At 35.8% G+C, this 17,364-nt stretch overlaps 1 protein-coding gene across 1 annotated transcript; it reads left to right on the top strand.

Moving 5' to 3' along the window:
- Positions 1–6,578: 6,578 nt before the first annotated feature.
- On the top strand, positions 6,579–8,118 carry LOC126695453 (transcription factor MYB102-like). Its single transcript, XM_050392211.1, has 3 exons — positions 6,579–6,823; positions 6,926–7,055; positions 7,240–8,118. The coding sequence occupies exons 1-3, from the start codon at positions 6,691–6,693 to the stop codon at positions 8,015–8,017; spliced, it is 1,041 nt and encodes a 346-aa protein (XP_050248168.1). The 5' UTR covers positions 6,579–6,690; the 3' UTR covers positions 8,018–8,118.
- The last annotated feature ends 9,246 nt before the right edge of the window (positions 8,119–17,364 follow it).

Below are 17,364 nucleotides of genomic sequence, written 5' to 3'. Positions count from 1 at the left end.
AACTCAAATCCAACCCAACCCAATTATTATGGGTAAACCCCAACTCACCCAATTACCCAATTATCAAAATTACCAAAATGCCATTAAAATGAAAACCCCATCACTTTCTCAAATTCCCTTTTCCCTGTCTAACTTTCTCGAGAAAATTCCAATCTCTTTGATCATTTTTTTTTTCATGGTACTTGTAGAAAATCTATTCAATTAAGCTCATCTACAACTACTTTCCAAGGTTTTCAGACCCGGACCGTTTATTGAACCGTAAAAGGGAGAGGTTCAAGGTTTTTAAGGTCGAACCGAGATTGAACCGGGGTCGAACCGTGATGACGTCATAATTAATTTAATAATTATTTAAATATAAATAAATATATTAAATTAGTATAAATAGAAAAATTAAATTAAATAACCCAATTAAATATAAAAATATATCTTTTAAATGTATTTTTTTATATCATAATTTTCACAAAACAAATAAAAAATATTATATCCTAAACACACATAGATATAATATTTCTTTATTTATTTATATGTTGTTTAGTTAAATTCGTGATAGTAATATTGTAATAATATAGATATTAGAAAGACACTTAGTAAAATTGTAGTGAGGTTGGTTTATTATTATATTTATAAATTTGGTACTTATATAATTAGTCCATTTGTTTTTTTTTCTTTTTTGGTTCAAATCCGGTGCCAGTGTTGTGGTTTTCTAGGATTAGCATGCAAACATATGAGCTGTAAAGTAACGTGGGTATCTAGGTCTAGGAAGTACAAAGAAATAAAAGTATTAATTAATAAATACACTCCCAATTAAATATCACACCTACCTCACCTAACCCCACTAATTTACACTTCAGTTTTTTCCTTTTATTTTAGTCCGATCCAATCTCTGAAGGCTCCAAAGCCAAAACTGCTTCTTCTATGCTCCACAGCCACTCTTAGTCTCTCTCTTTGCAGCAAAAAGTAAAACAGAGAGAAGTGTGAGAAACTCAGAAACCACAGCAGTGGAGACGGAAAGAAGAAAGAGAAGAAGGAGAAAAAGAAGAAAGAAGAAGAAATAGAAGCTGAAGACGAAGATGAAGGCCGTAACTGACGATCTGTGCTGGGTTGCTAGCTTACTGCTTCAACTTCGCATAGTCCGTACTTTGTAATCTTATTCTTCTCAGTTTGTTTTTTTTCCCTCACCGGTTCCAGATCTGAAAAAAGTCCAAAGTGCATTTCAGCTGGTATTTGATGAAAAAAAAAAAAAGGAACCGTGAGAACCGCGAGAACCGTTCACGGTTCTCAGAACCGTGAGGTCTGACCGCGGTTCGCACGGGTCCCTGTTTTTTTCTATAGAACGGTTCTTGAAGCTTAAAGAACCGTAAAAATGAACGGTTCGAGGGTTTTCCGGTCGGACCGTACGGTCCGGTCCGGATTTCAAAACCATGCTACTTTCACTTTCATATGATCTAAGTGATTTTTTTTTTTTTTAATTCTAATAAGTTAAAAAAAAAATTAGTGCTTTCAAATAACTTTTAAAAATATGTTTGATCGCTAAGAAAACTGAGGGAAGAAAGAACAAATAAACAAAATATGGAAAAAAAAATTTTATTTTTCTTGTACAATTATTGTCATTTGATCTAATTTGAATTATTTCACTTTCTTCAAGTTTCATGCACCTTGCACTTTCTCGAGAACCAAACAGAAAATAAACAAAATCAACAAAAAAAAATCAAAATCAAAATCGAACTGTTTCAGCTCGCTTGAGAGGGAAAGTCTCCTTGAAGAAAAGCTCGGTGGATTCGAAGGTCTAAACGACAGCGGTTTCGGTAGTGGAGACAGCTTTAACAGCAACATGAAAATTCCTTGGAGACTTGAAGTTGCAGAAGCGCCGATCACGCGCTTGCGGCATTTTCCGGTCACATGCAACTAGGCGACACATTTTCGATGCTTGGACAGGTGGATCGCTCAATCGCTTGCTATGAAGAAGGGCTTAAGATCCAGATTGAAGCCTTGGGCAATACTGATCCACGCGTCGGTGAAACTTGTAGGTTTGAATTTTCGTGCTTTAGATTTGCTAAATGTAGATCAGATTGCTATGGAGAAATGTGTTTGTTGTGCCTCATTGTTCTCTGTGAGAACTAGAGAGAGAAAGAGAGAGAGCAAGCAAGAGGAGAGAGAGAAGTCTTTGGAGGCCAAGAAAATGAAGGAAAATGAAAACACTGAAATGTCTGGGCTTTTTTTTTTTTTTTTTTTTTTGTAAAGAGTTGGGTTGAATTTGGATATATGGTTTTTGGGTTAAATAGGCCTCAATGAGTTTTTAGTTAAAACCCAATAATTACTTGGTCTAATTAGGTTGATGCCTGTTTAACCCAACTAATAATTGGGTGGGTTTGGGTTCAATTAGAGTGGGTAAATTTAGGTGAGTAAATGGATATGGGTTTACTTTGCCACCCCTATAATACACCTATTAACCTATAAGCTTATCATCAAACACAAGATAATATGAATATCTCTAACACTATATCAAGGGGCAGCATATGATGGCTGAGGAAACAAGAGGATCGCCGCCGCCAATACTGTCACCAACAACTGTACGTGTAAATTTGCCATTCAAGCCAGAAATCAGCTCCACAATACTCAACTACGTGTCACTCTTTACATTTATCCAACAACTGACAGGATAGCCAAGTTGTGTTTTCTTCTCAACTATATAATTCTCTTATTAGTTTTTACACATTAGAGATTTTGTCGTACAACTTTGGATTTTAAATCTTTGTATACCACCTACGTCGTATATAAAATGTGCATGAAGAACTTACATATAATTATACTAAGATCACGTATCTTATGAATCTTAATAATATGTGAACTCTTACATTGATACGCCATGTTCATATTAAACAAAAGCAGTAATATTCAAAGTTTGTTCGAGTTTTGGACACCTCACAACAACAAATTAACAAATATATAACTACCACGATTTTATAAAATAAATTAAGTCAACTTTACAGACGTTGATGACTATATAGGATAAGCCAGGCACAATCAAACCTTAGATTTGCGACAAGTAATTTCCTCAATTGGCATTGCTATGTAAGCATATATCAAATTCTTTATCAAATACTTAAAATAGCAATTATGTTGACGAAACATTGCATGAATTATTTTCCACACGAAGCTCTAGAGGTGGTATAGCAGCCACGAAAATGAAGAAAGAGAATCATAATCTCTACTGAATTATTTATATATATTAAAATGCACCCATATATGTGTCGTCGTAGCCATAACAGTTTTAAAGTCTTATAGATGATATTTGAAAGAGAGATGGATGTCTTCTGTACACCAAACAGGGAGGCATGCATGTTAAAGATCAGAATTTGCTTCAGATATACTTAGTACTTGTATAATTAATATTAGTGTCTATATACATTATGTACGTATGCTGTGTTTTTGAAAACATGTGCTTATAATATTTAGAATGCAAAATCTAAACTGTATAAACGAGACACGTCTGTTGTTTTGGGAGGGACACCAAAAACCCCAACATATTTTATAATTTATATTTATATAAATATATACAATTTGGCTTCAAAAACATACCTAACCCCAACAATTCAGTTACAGTCCAAAAAGGTAGTCCGTTGAGAGAGAGAGAGAGAGAGAGAGAGAGAGAGAGATTTTATAATAAAACATTTTCTTAACAATTGCGTAATGTTTTTAGTATTTTATACGGCTAAAATCCATTAGTAAATAAAAATCCTTACGAGGAAGAATTAAGGACCAACAAAGAAATAAGAGATTAATGACCTTCAAGAGCAATGCTTCTCTTTCTTTAATCTCTACCAATATATGTTAATGGCCCATTAATAATAGGGATGTAGTAGCTAGATTTGATAAACATATATGTTTTTTTTTTTTATTAATCATTTTAAAAAAATTATGCCAAATGATTGCCGAGTAGAAATACCCAACTAACTTGATTATGAGTGTTTGTTCTTGTGCTCATTCTTCCACTATTTCTTCCTCATTATTAAATGATGAGTATTTTCAGCCATTAATATTGATCAAATTAGGTTTTGCGACAAAAGCTAAAAAATCGCTTTTCAACGGACTAGCTGAATTTTTACATTGAAATGGAAATCATTGGGAAATTCAGCACATAATCAATATATATGATTTTCAGGATTTAAAAGATTTCTAAGTTCTATTTTGAATCTTTGATAGACCGTTGATTAATTAGAAATGTGTTGAAAAACAACTATTTCAGTTTTTTATTTTGTTAACACTGAGGGGATGTTATTTTTATTTTTTTTATATTATTAATTTATTTGTAAATCTTAATATACTTTTTTTTCTTAAACTTTAAGAAAATTTTGGAACATGCTTTGCCCCAAAAATTGAAATTCTGTTTTCGTCCCTGGTATTTGTGGTCTACTAGAGTGTTTCTGGAAGCAATAACAGAAGGTCAAATGCAGGATTAGCAAGCAAACAATACCATTAGTCAGAAAAAAAGAAAGAAGAAGAAGTAATTAAACAACACCATTTTTACCGTAAGGCTTATCTCTATAGAACCGGTCACTGAATATAATAGTATTTGACCAATACCTGTTTTGTTAGATAGAGGTGGATGAGATGCAGCACCTGATTTCCAATGACTTTGAATTTGGTTTCCCAGATGGAGTGTAAGGCTTCTATGCTTCCGCAGATAAAGCAACATGCTTGTTTTCTGCAAGGGACAATTGTCAAAGTGAGATAGCTTTAGTTGAGATTAGAGAGAGAAAGAGAGAGAGGCTGGTTGACTTTTATTGTTGGGTGGTAGAAAGGACACATTTCTTGACTAGTTGCAACGTGGCTCGATGGTAGTGGCGCAATTCAAAAAGGTTCCAGCTTGGAAAGCTTGCGGCTTTTAGGCAGACATGTTTTAAAGGAGTGACGCTTCATCATATTCACTTATTAAACAATTATTAAAGTTAGTAAAGTAAAGGAAAATGGAGGAAGGAGTAGGGATAATAAATAATAGTACCTGATTTTAGCTCATGTTTTGCATTATATGTCTGACTTGGGGGAAGGGGGTGGGAATGGAAAGAAGATAGAAGGAAGAGAAATTGAGTTCTTTTATTTGTTTTGAGGTAGGCCAAGGCAGATAGGGTAAATATTCTTTCACATTAGATTATATTTACCATTTCACATGTAAATTCTTAATTAACGGGAGAATGTTCACATTTTCAAAAAGGAAAATTATTAGTTTATATTTTACTGTTCATATAAATTTTACATTGTAAATTAAATAAATGTGTACAATATTGTACACATTTGCATAAATTGTATACAATATTATACACTGTTCATGTATATGTGTACAATTTACATGAATAAAAAATATAAACTAATAATTGTACTTTATGAATGTGAAAGAATCAAAACTCCAGAAAAATATATGATTTTAGTTCCTTGGTGTGATTTACGTGCAGTTTCTGTGCAAACAGGATCCAAGCGATCGACATCGTATATATGTCTTAAAATAATACATCAAGTAAGTGTTTTGTGTCCTTGTGGTACATTCCGCATAAAAATAGGACTTAAACTATGACCCGTCTCCTATACTACCAACAAACTATCATATATTGCTCACTGTGTCAGCTAATCATTATTCAGTGACAGATTTTTTATATTTGTAGGGTTCAAAAATAATTTCTTATTTATTAGGGGTATTAATATTCAAGCATTAACCTAGTAATATAACACTAAAATTTTGTAATTACCAGGTTCTTAACAATTAATGGAATTGATCTATTCCATGTTCATTTGATCGAATCAACATATCTGCAAGATTCAGGTCAGAACTTGAATCAATTAATCAAATCATTGGATAATCTCTAGATAATATATTCTCGAAAGCATACTACAATTTTATTCTTCCTAATCAGTGATTAATACTATGGGTAAAGACAACATAAACAATTTTGATTTAGACCCAACATTCAATATGTGATTAGACTTGAAAGTTAAAATCGTAATAGCTCTTAACTTTAGACTTGTTAATGACAAAAATAGTGTGCACGTTAGTTCATCCCAACAAAAATGGATAGAGAAAAAAGAAGAGAAAAATTTTGAATCAATGAATGAAACTACTTTGGAACAATCTCTCTAATTAACTTGAAAGGAATATTTAGGAGATGTATGAAAAAGGTCAAACCCAAACTTAGTTTTCATTTCTCGCTGTGATCCTAGTCAAACAATTAGCTTTCTTTTGCATCTTCACGCAATAATCGCTCCCATTATCAGGATACGTGTCAACTTATATTCATGCATGATGGATAACAATCTAACATACATAAAATACATGCATGGCAATCATATTGCCTGTTTGTTTTGAACGATGAGACACATGATAAACTATATGTGCCATTGAATTGAATAATATGTGCCCAAAGTGTTATACATGACATCTACATACATGTATTATACTACGTAACAAGAAAGACACGCGGCATGAGGGCGGCACCAAATCCTTTTGACTTCCATGTATTGCTCAAACTTCTCCCTTTACTATATATATGAAGGTCATCCACAGCCACTAGGATCAACCACAAGTGCACTTTTTGTTTCAGAAGCCACTTTCAATCTTTGATAAGTTATAACCTTAATTTGTTCACTACTATCTTAGAAACTCTTTTACATTCGTACTATCTGTATTACATAACAGCACCAATGGGAAGAGCACCTTGTTGTGACAAAGCTGGACTCAAGAAAGGTCCATGGACTCCAGAGGAAGATCATAAGCTCATCAGCTATATTCAGCTCCATGGACCAGGCAATTGGAGAAACCTTCCAAAGAATGCTGGTATGTTAAACTTTTTTCATCACTTTCTTGTTTTTAGGCTTTAATTTTTTGATGGTTCATCATATGAATTTTTTTTTTTTTTTTTTTGCTTTACTTGTACAGGATTGCAAAGATGTGGAAAGAGTTGCCGTCTTCGTTGGACTAACTATCTGAGGCCTGATATAAAGAGAGGAAGATTTTCATTCGAGGAAGAAGAGACAATCATCCAACTTCACAGTATCTTAGGAAACAAGTATGATTATTACTCTCCACTAAGTTTTATTTGATTTTTTTTTTCAGATAACCCTCATATTGCATTTGTATTAATAAGAAGCATAACAGTTGCTCATGTTCTATATATTTTATTTTTCTCCTCCATCTTCATTAGATTGGTTGATTTGTACCTTCTAATAATTTCTTCTTTTTTCCAAACTCAGATGGTCAGCCATAGCAGCTCGCTTGCCCGGAAGAACTGACAATGAAATCAAGAATTACTGGAACACCCACATTAGAAAAAGGCTGCTAAGAATGGGAATTGATCCTGTGACTCATGCTCCTCGCCTAGACCTTCTTGACCTGTCCTCCATCCTCAGCTCAACTTTGTGTAACCAGTCAATTCTTAATATGTCAAACTTGTTAGGTACACAGGCCCTCATGAATCCAGAACTGTTAAGGCTGGCCACAACTATCTTATCGCTAAAACAAGAAAGTCAAATACCCTTTCCACAAAATCTCCAAGAAAACCAACTTTGCAACTTCTTATTGCAAAACCAAGTACAGCCACTACAACCCAATCAATATCAAGCCCCAATACAAGAAGGATTTTCATCCGAGGAGTCAAACCAACTCATGCAAGCCAATGTGGAAGGGTTTTTGTCAAAGGTAGCAACTTTTGGTAATTCCCAAGAAAATTCAATAGCTTCAAACCTAAATGAAGATTTCGTTTGCCAGCCAAACTATATGTATTGTGGCTCTAATCCTATAGTTCCCGATTTAGCAGAAAATCCAAATTTTCAATCACTAAACAATAGCTATCAGAACTTCTCCTCCTTTGATTCTGTTGTGTCAACACCAAAATCTAGCCCTACTCCTTTAAATTCATCATCCACATTCATTAATAGCAGCACTGAAGATGAAAGAGACAGCCACTGCAGCAACTTGCTGAAGTTTGAAATTCCAGAGAGTTTGGACATTGATGAATTTATGTCAATATAGCTAGAAATATGAGAGATGTATTGTATTTTTTGTTTTCTTTTTTTTTGTTGGGTTTCATTTGTATTTGATGTTGATAATGAAATTTATTTATTTATTTATTATTATTATTTTTTTTATCTATTCCTTTCTCTACCTAAACAAAAGCATCCTACTTTCCCAAGCCCGAAACAATTTGACAAAATTTTCAATTTTTATTATTTTCATCACCAATATTTTCATTAATTACAAGAAAAAACAGAAATTTATTATAATTATATAACTTAATTGTTTTAAAACAATTAAGTCATGTAGAAGGCTATTTAAGATAATGTAAATGGAACTAATTAATGATCATTTGCAGGAACTGCGCTTGTCAATGAAATGAAATAGTGGCGTTTACATATAAAATTGAGTGAAAATGCAAATATAAAGCTTCAATAATTGTGATGAAGCCACATTGAGAAACATATTGTTTTTCAAAATTTTAACAAAAATAGTCCAAATTGCTTCAAAACATCCATATTTTCTTCAATTAATTGAATTACCTAAGTAATATACAAATATCCAAAATTACGTGTTGAAATTTGTAATTTCCTCAAGATAGTAGTTCTTTTTGCCTGTATTATGTGTCTATTATTGACACTGAAGGACAGATCCTAGAAATTGCTACCTTATATAGTGAGTCAAAAGACTCAAAATTTTAACTCCGGTTTTTTATTTCAAGCCAATATTTTCAGGAGCAATATCTTAGAAATAGCCAAGAACATCATTTTGATGTTCCTACAATTTTTCTTCTAAGTGATTTTTGAATTACAGCTTATTATTATTATTATTAAGGATCGGAAGATAGATTTGAGTAATAGTTTTAAGAAAATGTTTCCTAGAATTTTTTTATATATTTTTTTATTTTTAGAATTAACGTATATCTAGACTAGACACACGTTTAATTTGTACAGTTTTCATTTTTGTTTTTTGAAAACCAATTCAATCAGGCCCAATATATTTGTTCAATTGATCTCGAGGCTGACTTTTGCTCTAAGGTCATAAAATTTCAAATCAGATGAAAAAGAAATATTATCAGTAATATGCAATTTTTGTATATAAATATTTTTGGGTTTCAATAATTAAATCTTATGAAAGAATATTTTGGTCCAAAAATCGAAACCTGTACGTAAGTTTCTTTTTTCTAAAGGAACCTGTATGGAAGTTGTTCCCAATTATAGTTGGCTAACCCAACCAATATTGCCCCCTTCAAAAAATGAGGTCATAAAAATTAATTAATTAGTAAATGTCTATGGCCCTGCCGAGAGAAATGAGTTTTTTAGATTCGCAAACCTATTGTTAAACACTTAAAACTATCATAAATTTCTATACTTTTTATTGTTTCATTAATATATTGTTGTTTGCGTATATAAACATGATTCATAGTAAAGAAAAATATGGTTCTAAAACTAAAGGGTCCCCTAGTTTGTTTATCATTTTGGTTTTGTGATTACATCATTATTCATCATCATGTTTGTCATCACTGCCTTATTCCCCTTTGCAACTACCTCACTTTTCATTCTCAACCACTTTGCAGTTTGCACATGAAGCATCCACGAAGCACTGTTTTATCAAACACATTGCCACAAACAGCTCTCATTCAAAAAGGAATGGGTTTCAATTTCAAAGCTCAAAAAGGTTCTCTTGTCTTTACATGCCACTTTTTTAGGTCTAGTGACCAACTTTTTCAATTGGAAAAAGAAAAAGGCTATACGCATGTTCTGATCTGATGAGTTTCTGTATATGAGGTGGGAACGGTACCTCATTACATTGGCTTATTTCAACGTGTTTTGGAGTGTAAAGACTGATGTTTTTGACTCTTTAACTCTTTTCTGCACTCAAGCTTTTCTAGACCCAATTTAGACTTGTTTACATCTACATTGTGATAAGAGATAAGGTGCTCTTCTAATAACAATATGCTATCATTAGACTCCAAACCAAGGAACCTTTCTTCTACTAAAAGTGGGAACAAAAAGGAAGTCCGATACATTTCATAATGACCCAAAAGAACAAGATTTCATGATCATTGCTTTCCCTCACATGTTTGACGTTTCCACAAAGAAATCAAACTGGGTATGACGTAATTATTTTCATTTCAATTTGGAATATGTTTTTGATTTGCGAGATCGGACTCTTCAGTCTTCAATAATATGTTTCCATTATTTTCCTAATGAATCATTCCTAACAATACAAACCCACAGGCCGTCGCAAGTAAAGTTAAACTCTTTCACTTTGATCTGGTGGCGGAAAGGGAACCGATTATGTTTTTGTTGACATTGCCAGCAAGTGTAACAGTACATGTGTAACAGCTTCTGTGTAATAGTCTTTATCTTGGCAGAATGATGAGCAAAAATAAATTTCAAATGACTATAGCATGAAAGAGAGTATGGCACTTGCCTTGACTGGAATAAGAAATGGGCCAGGTCCAGCTAAAACAAAGGGGCCCGTGCGCCTATGAAGGACTAACCCAATCATGAACAGTGAAGAAATCTAAGAAATTTGTCAATGGGCCGAACCTAACTGTATTTCTATTGCCAACATTTTTGTCCCCGTAATTCTCTTCTTTCTGGCAATGCCATCAAAAAAAAAAAAAAACTTTCCACTCAATAACTGAATTAAAAATGTTTTTTTGCCTTTATTTGATAACAATGCTGCTTTCACAAATTTTCATCCAAAAATGTTTTACAAACTTCTAATTGGGTAAACTACATATTTGGTCCCTATCTTTTACAATATATTTCAATTTGGTCATTAATCTTTTAATTGTATTAATTTGGTCATTAACTTTTCAGTTTCATGTCAATTTAGTCCTTGTGGTTATATCTTGGATGAAAATTGATGACATGTCAAATGGCCAAAATAAAATTTTATTATATTGTCACATCAATGAAAGCTAATTTTTTATTTTGGCCATTAGACACAACATCAATTTTCATCCAAAAATTAACAGTAAGGACTAAATTGACATGGTATTGAAAGGTTATTGACTAATTGACACAATTAAAAGGTTAAGGATCAAATTGCAATATGGTATATAGGATAGGGACCAAATACGTAATTTACCCATTCGAATTTCACCATTTCTATCACATTTTTAGAATGGACGATTGGAAATTACACTTTCTTAGAAAATTTTCTATAAAAGTTTCTCAAAATAGTATTGTTTTTACTTTAAAATAAGTAATTAACTAATCTATAACCAGTGTTATGCACCGTTATCTTCTTCTTCTTTTTTCTCTCTTTTCTTCTATTGGCAAAACTTTTATTAAATTCAATTGATTTTTATTATACTTAATATTTATAGACAATTTAAATGGGAATACGAATTTCAAATGATAGGTATGAATTAAAAAAAAAAAAAAAAAAAAAAAAAAGGACTTATATATTATGATTTACAAATAAAATCGGTACATAGAGATTGATGGTACTTTTTATGCACTTTACTAATGACTAATAAGGAAAAAAGATAATTAGTTCATTGAAAGAACAAATCAGAATTATTGATAATGAGAGAATATCTAATAGAAGTTTAATGAAATTAATAATGAGAAATTAATCTCTCCCTCTCTCTCTCTCTATATATATAATTAAATCATTTTACTTTTTATTTACATTTTTGAATGTTGCTACATAAACTTTGAAATTTAATATTTTTTCATGTCATTATTTTAATATAATTTTTTTAATCAAGTTTTAATTTTATAATCTCATATCTACATCCATCATTTGAATCTTGATATATATATATACACACACACACTAGCCTTTGAGCACACGCTAACATGTGTGCTTAGAGGCTCTTCTTTTTTTTGGGTAAAGATTAATAATTTGCATCTATTATAATTTAGAAATATATATTTTTATTTTTCAAACAAATAAAAATGATAAACTTTAGAAATAAACAATAACTGTAATTTCTTTTTTAAACGTAAAGGGGAAAAAATCATAAATTTTAGGTGTGGGGCCAGAAAATTTGTGATCCCAGCCCACTTTACATTAGGGCCCAAGGCCCGCGCCGAGGATAGACGTTGCCGAGGACATGCAACGAAAATCCAAATGACCTAGAGATATAGCCGAGGACGATCCTGTCCTCGGCATCCCAAAGCACTCCCAGAAGAAAGGGCGAGTACAATGTAGGAGCGGTTCAAGGAAAAGCTGTCACCTCTGCATTGAATGCGCCAACAAACGTCCTGGCAGCATTAATGGGGAAAGGACCCTTGAACAGTGTGGCGACAAAAGAGCCATGGAAAGACTGCCCTTACTGCAATTAAGTACTCTGCGCCTGACAGAGCCATACTCTTCAACCTTTACAAACACCCCCAACCACTTCGGGTATGGGTTGATAAGACAAGTATCAACCTTATAAAACTAAACCTACACGTGGACGTTCGAGGGAGGGAAAAAGCAAGTATAAAATGAGGAGGAAGCAGTCCAAAAGAGGGACGGCATGATGTATCGTCTCTAGAACCATTGAAACCTAGCGTAAAATGAATAATAAGAACATTAAGCTCCTCGGACGAGGTCCAACGACCGGAGCCACCTAAGCCGTGCTGAGGAGAAAGTCTTCTTGGATACGCTCAGTTCACGTCTGTGCGATCATCGTGAACACCACGACTAATGATTGTCCGTTCATCAAGGCCTAGCCTTTTAACCCACTCTCTACAAATTTATTGTTTGGGCCTTTAACGTTTGAACCCAATAAGAATTTGGGATCGTTACAAATTGAGTCCCTACAATTGGCGCCATCTGTGGGAAGGCTTGTGCGTTGGCACAGGCGGCGGTTAGTCATGGTAGGATTAAGCCCCTGTCAACAAGGGCCCCTCGAAAGAAATAATTTTGGCAGTGGTGCAAGTTATGCGAGGGCCTCTCCATCATTTCCAGTAGCACGTGGTTGTTGCCGTAACACAGCTCCCGCTCAGGGCTACACTTCGAAGTGCCAGTGGCACGGGCAGTTCTAGGGGCTTCTAACATCAAGTCTATGCCCCACACCTTTGTCAAGGGGCTAATCCTCACGGGACCAGTAAATATAAGTGCTAGATAGAACCAAGGTCTTGCATGATCCTCGGACTCAAGCCTATGGGGAAACTAGACACTCCAAGAAAATCTAAGTGTTAGACAGAACCAAGATCTTGCATGGTCCTTGGACTCAAACCTATGGGGAAACTAGTCACTAGAAAAATATAAATGTTGGACAGAACCAAGGTCTTGCATGGTCTTCGGACTCAAACCTATGGGGAAACCAGCTACTTCAAGAAAATATAAGTGCTAGACAGAACCAAGGTCTTGCATGCTCCTCCGACTCAAACCTATGGGGAAACCAGCCACTTCAAAAAGAAAGTGCTAGACAGAACCAAAGTCTTGCATGGTCCTCGGACTCAAACTTATGGGGAAACTAGTCACTAGAAAATATGAGTGTTAGACAGAACCAAAGTCTTGCATGGTCCTCGGACTCAAGCCTATGGGGAAACTAGACACTCCAAGAAAATCTAAGACAGAACCAAGGTCTTGCATGGTCCTCAGATTCAAACCTATGGAGAAACTAGTCACTAGAAAAATATAAGTGTTGGACAAAACCAAGGTCTTGCATGGTCCTCGGATTAAAATCTATGAGGAAACTAGCTACTTTAAGAAAAATATAAGTGTTGGACAGAACCAAGGTCTTGCATGGTCCTCAGACTCAAACTTATGGAAAAACCAGCCACTTCAAAAAGAAAGTACTAGACAGAACCAAGGTTTTCCATGGTCATCGGACTCAAGCCTATGGGGAAACTAGACACTCCAAGAAAATCTAAGTGCTAGACAGAACCAAGGTCTTGCATGATCCTCAGACTCAAACCTATGGAGAAACTAGTCACTAGAAAAATATAAGTGTTGGACAGAACCAAGGTCTTGCATGGTCCTCGGATTCAAACCTATGGGGAAACTAGCTACTTCAAGAAAAATATAAGTGTTGGACATAACCAAGGTCTTGCATGGTCCTTGAACTCAAAACTATGGGAAAACTAGTCACTAGAAAAATATAAATGTTGGACAGAACCAAGGTCTTGCATGGTCTTCGGACTCAAACCTATGGGGAAACCAACTACTTCAAGAAAATATAAGTGCTAGACAGAACCAATGTCTTGCTTGGTCCTCGGACTCAAACCTATGGGGAAACTGGTCACTAGAAAATATAAGTGTTGGACAGAACCAAGGTCTTGCATACTTTCCGACTCAAACCTATGGGGAAACCAGCCACTTCAAAAAGAAAGTGCTAGACAGAATCAAGGTCTTGTATGGTCCTCGGACTCAAACTTATGGGGAAACTAGTCACTAGAAAATATGAGTGTTAGACAGAACCAAGGTCTTACATGGTCCTCGGACTCAAGCCTATGGGGAAACTAGACACTCCAAGAAAATCTAAGTGCTAGATAGAACCAAGGTCTTGCATGGTCCTCAGACTCAAACTTATGGGGAAACCAGCTACTTCAAGAAAATATAAGTGCTAGACAGAACCAAGGTCTTGCATGGTCCTCCGACTTAAACCTACGGGGAAATCAACTACTTCAAGAAGAAAGTGCTAGACAGAACCAAGATCTTGCATGCTCCTCGGACTCAAACCTATAGGGAAACTAGTCATTAGAAAATATGAGCGTTAGACAGAATCAAGGTCATGCATGGTTCTCGGACTCAAACCTTTGGGGAAACTAGTCACTAGAAAATATAAGTGTTAGACAGAATCAAGGTCTTGCATGGTCCTCGGACTTAAACCTACGGGAAACTAACTACATCAAGAAAGGCTTAAGTCCTAGACAGAATGGAAATCCCACGCGGTCCTCGAACCCCCAGCTCTAAGGAAACTAACACAACCAAGTGTTTAGACCCGGTACAATCATGCCTCGGTCCTTGGACCGGATGCCCAAAACAAGTTAAGGCTGTGAATATCATTTGAAACGTGGCAAAGCACCTTAGTACCCGGTGACCCCCTCGGACAATTCATTTTAGATCACCCCATACGCAATACAGAACATTTAGCTGTTATCCCGGTTAGTCTCATATAGTTAACCTACTTGAAGTCGGCATTGTTGTGCCCGTCAGTTTTGATAAGTTCAAAGTGATAATTCTTTACTAATAAGGGCATCGACCCTAAGTACTGTCCGAAAGAAAAGGACACCGGCACATCCATTCACAAAATAATTATTGCAGAAAAGAAAGAACACACAAAATGGGATAAAGTCATCTTTTATTAGACAAAGAAGTAGTACAGTGTACAAAAAAGGGGGCTTAAACAAGTCTATACCAGAAGCTAACTACAGAAACAAAAAGAAAAAGAAAAGGGGATACACGGGAGCGATAAATCCTTTAATTTTACTCTAGCAGCTATTAAGCAAGTTCGGATGGCACCAGTGATGGAAGAGAAGAAGAAGCAAAGGTACCTGGGTGGCACCAGTGATGGAAGAGAAGAAGAAGGGGAGGCACCTAGGTGGCACCAGTGATGGAAGAGAGAAAGAAACGGGGATGCCAAATCCCCGTACCAGCTTTAACAGCAATCGAGCAAGTATCGTATTAGTAGCAATCGAGCGAGAACGGCTGGTACTGGCGATACGAAATCTCAGCGCTGTCGCACCAAAATTCTGATGCGACGTCCACCTGCTTCGGATTTTGGCTGAAGGAAGAAGAAGCTCCTTTCTTGCCTTATCGAGGGGAAGAAATATCTTGAGTCTTTGTCCCCCTTGCCCTGACCGGGCCATCTTGAGTCTCGAAGATACCCAAGGCTTCTGAAAAGGGTGTGGTCTCTTCACCCTCATCCTGGCCTTGACCATGTCACTCCCTAAGGCTCAGTCACACTGGTAATGGGGACTTTGGGCACAACTGGAGGGTTAGAGACTTGAAAAGCTTAAAGGGTTTGCAAATAAAGAAAATGACCTCCCACCGTGCTTCTTATATGGGGGGCAAGCCTGGTGGCATTTAATCTGTAGAAGTCTCCAAGAAAAACTACAAATGAGATAAGTCCCGCCCAATTCCCAAAGCAGTCTTCAGCCGTTGGATTTGCATCGCCTCGAAAAGAGACCTTATTAAAGGCGTGCCTCGTGTACCGAAACGGCAGGAATGCGGCATGGGTAAACTAAAAGAATGTCTCACAACTAGGAGTGTGCCCCAGGCAAACGAAGAGGCTCCGGCATTGATAAAAGACAAGACTTGGCAAGCCATGACATAGGCCCGACGTCACCAAAACCCTCCTCTCCGTCTGAGGAGCCGAACAGCAGGATTTTGAGGGGCTATTGTGGGGTCAGAGAATTTGTGATCTCGGCCCACTTTACATTAGAGCCCAAGACTCGCGCCGAGGATAGACGTTGCTGAGGACATGCAACGAAAGTCCAAATGGCCTAGAGATATAGCCGAGGACGATCCTGTCCTCGGCATCCCAAAGCACTCCTAGAAGAAAGGGCGAGTACAGTGTAGAAGCGGTTCAAGGAAAAACTGTCACATCCATATTGAATGCGCCAACAAACGTCCTGGCAGCATTAATGGGGAAAAGACCCCTGAACAGTGTGGCGACAAAAGAGCCAGGGAAAGGCTGCCCTTACTGCAATTAAGTACTATGCGCATGACATAGTCATGCTCTTCAGCTTTTACAAACAACCCCAACCACTTCGGGTATGGGTTGATAAGACAAGTATCAGCCCTATAAAACTGAACCTACACGTGGATGTTCGAGGGAGGGGAAAAGCAAGTATAAAATGAGGAGGAAGCAGTCCAAAAGAGGGACGGCATGATGTATCGTCTCTATAACCATTGAAACCTAGCGTAAAATGAATAATAAGAACATTATGCTCCTCGGACGAGGTCCAAGGACCGGAGCCACCCAGGCCGTGCCGAGGAGAAAGTCTTCTTGGATACACTCAGTTCACGTCTGTGCGATCATCGTGAACACCACGACTAACGACTGTCCGTTCACCAAGGCATAGCCTTTTAACCCACTCTCTACAAATTTATTATTTGGGCCTTTAACGTTCGAACCCAATACGAATTTGGGATCGTTACAAATTGAGTTCCTACATTAGGAATTCTCTTTTTAAATTCAAAATGAAATTTGTTATTTGATATTTATGACTCTATTTCTAAATTAAGTTACCCTTCATAAATGTAGGTATTTTTGAACCACATAAAAAAGTCCAGTTGAAATAGGAGAATTCTCTTATATATAGTATAAATATATATGTGTGTGTGGAGAGTAAAATAAATAGTTTCACATACAAATACAATTGTAATAAATATTTATTATAATAAATGTCTATGATAGCTATCATAGTTATCAAATTTTATATGTAGGAAAATAATAATTA

The sequence above is a fragment of the Quercus robur genome, chromosome 8, assembly GCF_932294415.1.
Source record: "Quercus robur chromosome 8, dhQueRobu3.1, whole genome shotgun sequence".
In the NCBI taxonomy this organism is placed as follows: Eukaryota; Viridiplantae; Streptophyta; class Magnoliopsida; order Fagales; family Fagaceae; genus Quercus; species Quercus robur.
Note: the sequence above shows the minus strand (reverse complement) of the source record. Positions and strands in the feature narration are given on the sequence as shown.